Raw genomic sequence first — 5,950 nt, 5'->3', positions numbered from 1 at the left:
ATCTTGGGGGGGGGTTCAGGACACATGGGACCATCTTGGGGGGGGGGCGCAGGACCCCTGGGTCCTTCCTGGGATGGAGGGAGTGGGGTCAGGACCTGTGGGTCCCTCCTGAGGGGCAGCAGGAGGACCCCAGTGTCCCCCCCCCCACACCTTTGCCCTCCCAGAAGCGGGGGGTCTCGTCGGAGGAGGAGGAGGGGGAAGTGGACAGCGAGGTGGAGCTGCCGCTGCGGCAGAGGTGGGTGCTGACCCCCCCCGACCTGGGATGGGTGGTGGTGGGGGGGTCCATGGGTGGTTGGAAGCCCAAGGTGGGTACAAGTGGGGTCCATGGGTGCCCAGACACCAGGGTTGGGTGCTGTGGGGGGTGTCCAGGGATGGTTGGACACCCAGGATGGTTCCAGAGAGGACTCCATGGGTGGTTGGAAGCCCAGGATGGGTGCAGGTGGTAGATGGGTGCTCAGATACCCAGGATGGGTGCAGGGGGGGGTCCATGGGTGGTTGAAAGCCCAAGATGGGTACAAGTGGAGTCCATGGGTGCCCAGACACCAGGGTTGGGTGCTGTGGGGGGGGTCCAGGGATGGTTGGACACCCAGGAGGGTTCCAGAGAGGACTCCATGGGTGGTTGGAAGCCCAGGATGGGGGCAGGTGGTAGATGGGTGCTCAGATCCCCAGGATGGGTGCAGGGGGGGGTCCATGGGTGGTTGAAAGCCCAAGATGGGTACAAGTGGAGTCCATGGGTGCCCAGACACCAGGGTTGGGTGCTGTGGGGGGGGTCCAGGGATGGTTGGACACCCAGGAGGGTTCCAGAGAGGACTCCATGGGTGGTTGGAAGCCCAGGATGGGGGCAGGTGGTAGATGGGTGCTCAGATCCCCAGGATGGGTGCAGGGGGGGGTCCATGGGTGGTTGAAAGCCCAAGATGGGTACAAGTGGAGTCCATGGGTGCCCAGACACCAGGGTTGGGTGCTGTGGGGGGGGTCCAGGGATGGTTGGACACCCAGGAGGGTTCCAGAGAGGACTCCATGGGTGGTTGGAAGCCCAGGATGGGGGCAGGTGGTAGATGGGTGCTCAGATCCCCAGGATGGGTGCAGGGGGGGGTCCATGGGTGGTTGAAAGCCCAAGATGGGTACAAGTGGAGTCCATGGGTGCCCAGACACCAGGGTTGGGTGCTGTGGGGGGGGTCCAGGGATGGTTGGACACCCAGGAGGGTTCCAGAGAGGACTCCATGGGTGGTTGGAAGCCCAGGATGGGGGCAGGTGGTAGATGGGTGCTCAGATCCCCAGGATGGGTGCAGGGGGGGGTCCATGGGTGGTTGAAAGCCCAAGATGGGTACAAGTGGAGTCCATGGGTGCCCAGACACCAGGGTTGGGTGCTGTGGGGGGGGTCCAGGGATGGTTGGACACCCAGGAGGGTTCCAGAGAGGACTCCATGGGTGGTTGGAAGCCCAGGATGGGGGCAGGTGGTAGATGGGTGCTCAGATCCCCAGGATGGGTGCAGGGGGGGGTCCATGGGTGGTTGAAAGCCCAAGATGGGTACAAGTGGAGTCCATGGGTGCCCAGACACCAGGGTTGGGTGCTGTGGGGGGGGTCCAGGGATGGTTGGACACCCAGGAGGGTTCCAGAGAGGACTCCATGGGTGGTTGGAAGCCCAGGATGGGGGCAGGTGGTAGATGGGTGCTCAGATCCCCAGGATGGGTGCAGGGGGGGGTCCATGGGTGGTTGAAAGCCCAAGATGGGTACAAGTGGAGTCCATGGGTGCCCAGACACCAGGGTTGGGTGCTGTGGGGGGGGTCCAGGGATGGTTGGACACCCAGGAGGGTTCCAGAGAGGACTCCATGGGTGGTTGGAAGCCCAGGATGGGGGCAGGTGGTAGATGGGTGCTCAGATCCCCAGGATGGGTGCAGGGGGGGGTCCATGGGTGGTTGAAAGCCCAAGATGGGTACAAGTGGAGTCCATGGGTGCCCAGACACCAGGGTTGGGTGCTGTGGGGGGGGTCCAGGGATGGTTGGACACCCAGGAGGGTTCCAGAGAGGACTCCATGGGTGGTTGGAAGCCCAGGATGGGGGCAGGTGGTAGATGGGTGCTCAGATCCCCAGGATGGGTGCAGGGGGGGGTCCATGGGTGGTTGAAAGCCCAAGATGGGTACAAGTGGAGTCCATGGGTGCCCAGACACCAGGGTTGGGTGCTGTGGGGGGGGTCCAGGGATGGTTGGACACCCAGGAGGGTTCCAGAGAGGACTCCATGGGTGGTTGGAAGCCCAGGATGGGGGCAGGTGGTAGATGGGTGCTCAGATCCCCAGGATGGGTGCAGGGGGGGGTCCATGGGTGGTTGAAAGCCCAAGATGGGTACAAGTGGAGTCCATGGGTGCCCAGACACCAGGGTTGGGTGCTGTGGGGGGGGTCCAGGGATGGTTGGACACCCAGGAGGGTTCCAGAGAGGACTCCATGGGTGGTTGGAAGCCCAGGATGGGGGCAGGTGGTAGATGGGTGCTCAGATCCCCAGGATGGGTGCAGGGGGGGGTCCATGGGTGGTTGAAAGCCCAAGATGGGTACAAGTGGAGTCCATGGGTGCCCAGACACCAGGGTTGGGTGCTGTGGGGGGGGTCCAGGGATGGTTGGACACCCAGGAGGGTTCCAGAGAGGACTCCATGGGTGGTTGGAAGCCCAGGATGGGGGCAGGTGGTAGATGGGTGCTCAGATCCCCAGGATGGGTGCAGGGGGGGGTCCATGGGTGGTTGAAAGCCCAAGATGGGTACAAGTGGAGTCCATGGGTGCCCAGACACCAGGGTTGGGTGCTGTGGGGGGGGTCCAGGGATGGTTGGACACCCAGGAGGGTTCCAGAGAGGACTCCATGGGTGGTTGGAAGCCCAGGATGGGGGCAGGTGGTAGATGGGTGCTCAGATCCCCAGGATGGGTGCAGGGGGGGGTCCATGGGTGGTTGAAAGCCCAAGATGGGTACAAGTGGAGTCCATGGGTGCCCAGACACCAGGGTTGGGTGCTGTGGGGGGGGTCCAGGGATGGTTGGACACCCAGGAGGGTTCCAGAGAGGACTCCATGGGTGGTTGGAAGCCCAGGATGGGGGCAGGTGGTAGATGGGTGCTCAGATCCCCAGGATGGGTGCAGGGGGGGGTCCATGGGTGGTTGAAAGCCCAAGATGGGTACAAGTGGAGTCCATGGGTGCCCAGACACCAGGGTTGGGTGCTGTGGGGGGGGTCCAGGGATGGTTGGACACCCAGGAGGGTTCCAGAGAGGACTCCATGGGTGGTTGGAAGCCCAGGATGGGGGCAGGTGGTAGATGGGTGCTCAGATCCCCAGGATGGGTGCAGGGGGGGGTCCATGGGTGGTTGAAAGCCCAAGATGGGTACAAGTGGAGTCCATGGGTGCCCAGACACCAGGGTTGGGTGCTGTGGGGGGGGTCCAGGGATGGTTGGACACCCAGGAGGGTTCCAGAGAGGACTCCATGGGTGGTTGGAAGCCCAGGATGGGGGCAGGTGGTAGATGGGTGCTCAGATCCCCAGGATGGGTGCAGGGGGGGGTCCATGGGTGGTTGAAAGCCCAAGATGGGTACAAGTGGAGTCCATGGGTGCCCAGACACCAGGGTTGGGTGCTGTGGGGGGGGTCCAGGGATGGTTGGACACCCAGGAGGGTTCCAGAGAGGACTCCATGGGTGGTTGGAAGCCCAGGATGGGGGCAGGTGGTAGATGGGTGCTCAGATCCCCAGGATGGGTGCAGGGGGGGGTCCATGGGTGGTTGAAAGCCCAAGATGGGTACAAGTGGAGTCCATGGGTGCCCAGACACCAGGGTTGGGTGCTGTGGGGGGGGTCCAGGGATGGTTGGACACCCAGGAGGGTTCCAGAGAGGACTCCATGGGTGGTTGGAAGCCCAGGATGGGGGCAGGTGGTAGATGGGTGCTCAGATCCCCAGGATGGGTGCAGGGGGGGGTCCATGGGTGGTTGAAAGCCCAAGATGGGTACAAGTGGAGTCCATGGGTGCCCAGACACCAGGGTTGGGTGCTGTGGGGGGGGTCCAGGGATGGTTGGACACCCAGGAGGGTTCCAGAGAGGACTCCATGGGTGGTTGGAAGCCCAGGATGGGGGCAGGTGGTAGATGGGTGCTCAGATCCCCAGGATGGGTGCAGGGGGGGGTCCATGGGTGGTTGAAAGCCCAAGATGGGTACAAGTGGAGTCCATGGGTGCCCAGACACCAGGGTTGGGTGCTGTGGGGGGGGTCCAGGGATGGTTGGACACCCAGGAGGGTTCCAGAGAGGACTCCATGGGTGGTTGGAAGCCCAGGATGGGGGCAGGTGGTAGATGGGTGCTCAGATCCCCAGGATGGGTGCAGGGGGGGGTCCATGGGTGGTTGAAAGCCCAAGATGGGTACAAGTGGAGTCCATGGGTGCCCAGACACCAGGGTTGGGTGCTGTGGGGGGGGTCCAGGGATGGTTGGACACCCAGGAGGGTTCCAGAGAGGACTCCATGGGTGGTTGGAAGCCCAGGATGGGGGCAGGTGGTAGATGGGTGCTCAGATCCCCAGGATGGGTGCAGGGGGGGGTCCATGGGTGGTTGAAAGCCCAAGATGGGTACAAGTGGAGTCCATGGGTGCCCAGACACCAGGGTTGGGTGCTGTGGGGGGGGTCCAGGGATGGTTGGACACCCAGGAGGGTTCCAGAGAGGACTCCATGGGTGGTTGGAAGCCCAGGATGGGGGCAGGTGGTAGATGGGTGCTCAGATCCCCAGGATGGGTGCAGGGGGGGGTCCATGGGTGGTTGAAAGCCCAAGATGGGTACAAGTGGAGTCCATGGGTGCCCAGACACCAGGGTTGGGTGCTGTGGGGGGGGTCCAGGGATGGTTGGACACCCAGGAGGGTTCCAGAGAGGACTCCATGGGTGGTTGGAAGCCCAGGATGGGGGCAGGTGGTAGATGGGTGCTCAGATCCCCAGGATGGGTGCAGGGGGGGGTCCATGGGTGGTTGAAAGCCCAAGATGGGTACAAGTGGAGTCCATGGGTGCCCAGACACCAGGGTTGGGTGCTGTGGGGGGGGTCCAGGGATGGTTGGACACCCAGGAGGGTTCCAGAGAGGACTCCATGGGTGGTTGGAAGCCCAGGATGGGGGCAGGTGGTAGATGGGTGCTCAGATCCCCAGGATGGGTGCAGGGGGGGGTCCATGGGTGGTTGAAAGCCCAAGATGGGTACAAGTGGAGTCCATGGGTGCCCAGACACCAGGGTTGGGTGCTGTGGGGGGGGTCCAGGGATGGTTGGACACCCAGGAGGGTTCCAGAGAGGACTCCATGGGTGGTTGGAAGCCCAGGATGGGGGCAGGTGGTAGATGGGTGCTCAGATCCCCAGGATGGGTGCAGGGGGGGGTCCATGGGTGGTTGAAAGCCCAAGATGGGTACAAGTGGAGTCCATGGGTGCCCAGACACCAGGGTTGGGTGCTGTGGGGGGGGTCCAGGGATGGTTGGACACCCAGGATGGTTCCAGAGAGGACTCCATGGGTGGTTGGAAGCCCAGGATGGGTGCAGGTGGTAGATGGGTGCTCAGATACCCAGGATGGCTGCAGGAGGGGGTCCATGGGTGGTTGGAAGCCCAAGGTGGGTGCAGGGGGTCTTCAGGTGCCCAGAATGGGTGGAGGGGGAGGATGTCCATGGATGGTTGGACACCCAGGATGGTTCCAGAGAGGAGCCCATGGGTGGCTGGAAACCCAGAATGGGTGGTGTGGGTGGGTGGTCCATCGGTGCCCAGACACCAGGGATGGGTGCTGGGAAGGATGTCCATGGATGGTTGGACACCCAGGATGGGTGCAGATGGTCATCAGGTGCCCAGAATGGGTGCTGGGGGGGGTGTCCATGTGTGGTTGGACGCCCAGGATGGTTCCAGAGAGGAGTCCATGGGTGGTTGGACGCCCAGGATGGGTGCAGGGAGGTCAGTGGGTGCAGGATGGGTGTCTTTGGGTTCCTC

At 63.2% G+C, this 5,950-nt stretch overlaps 1 protein-coding gene across 1 annotated transcript in view; it reads left to right on the top strand.

The window, feature by feature from the left end:
* Positions 1 to 5,950, top strand: part of MAP3K12 (mitogen-activated protein kinase kinase kinase 12) — a 38,188-nt gene that overhangs the window by 17,657 nt on the left and 14,581 nt on the right. Inside the window, exon 9 of the mRNA XM_014959293.1 lies at positions 20 to 235. Within this exon, the coding sequence (XP_014814779.1) occupies positions 20 to 235 (216 nt within the window). The remainder of the gene's footprint in view (positions 1 to 19; positions 236 to 5,950) is intronic.

This window comes from Calidris pugnax, unplaced genomic scaffold (assembly GCF_001431845.1).
Source record: "Calidris pugnax isolate Ruff unplaced genomic scaffold, ASM143184v1 scaffold324, whole genome shotgun sequence".
In the NCBI taxonomy this organism is placed as follows: Eukaryota; Metazoa; Chordata; class Aves; order Charadriiformes; family Scolopacidae; genus Calidris; species Calidris pugnax.
Note: the sequence above shows the minus strand (reverse complement) of the source record. Positions and strands in the feature narration are given on the sequence as shown.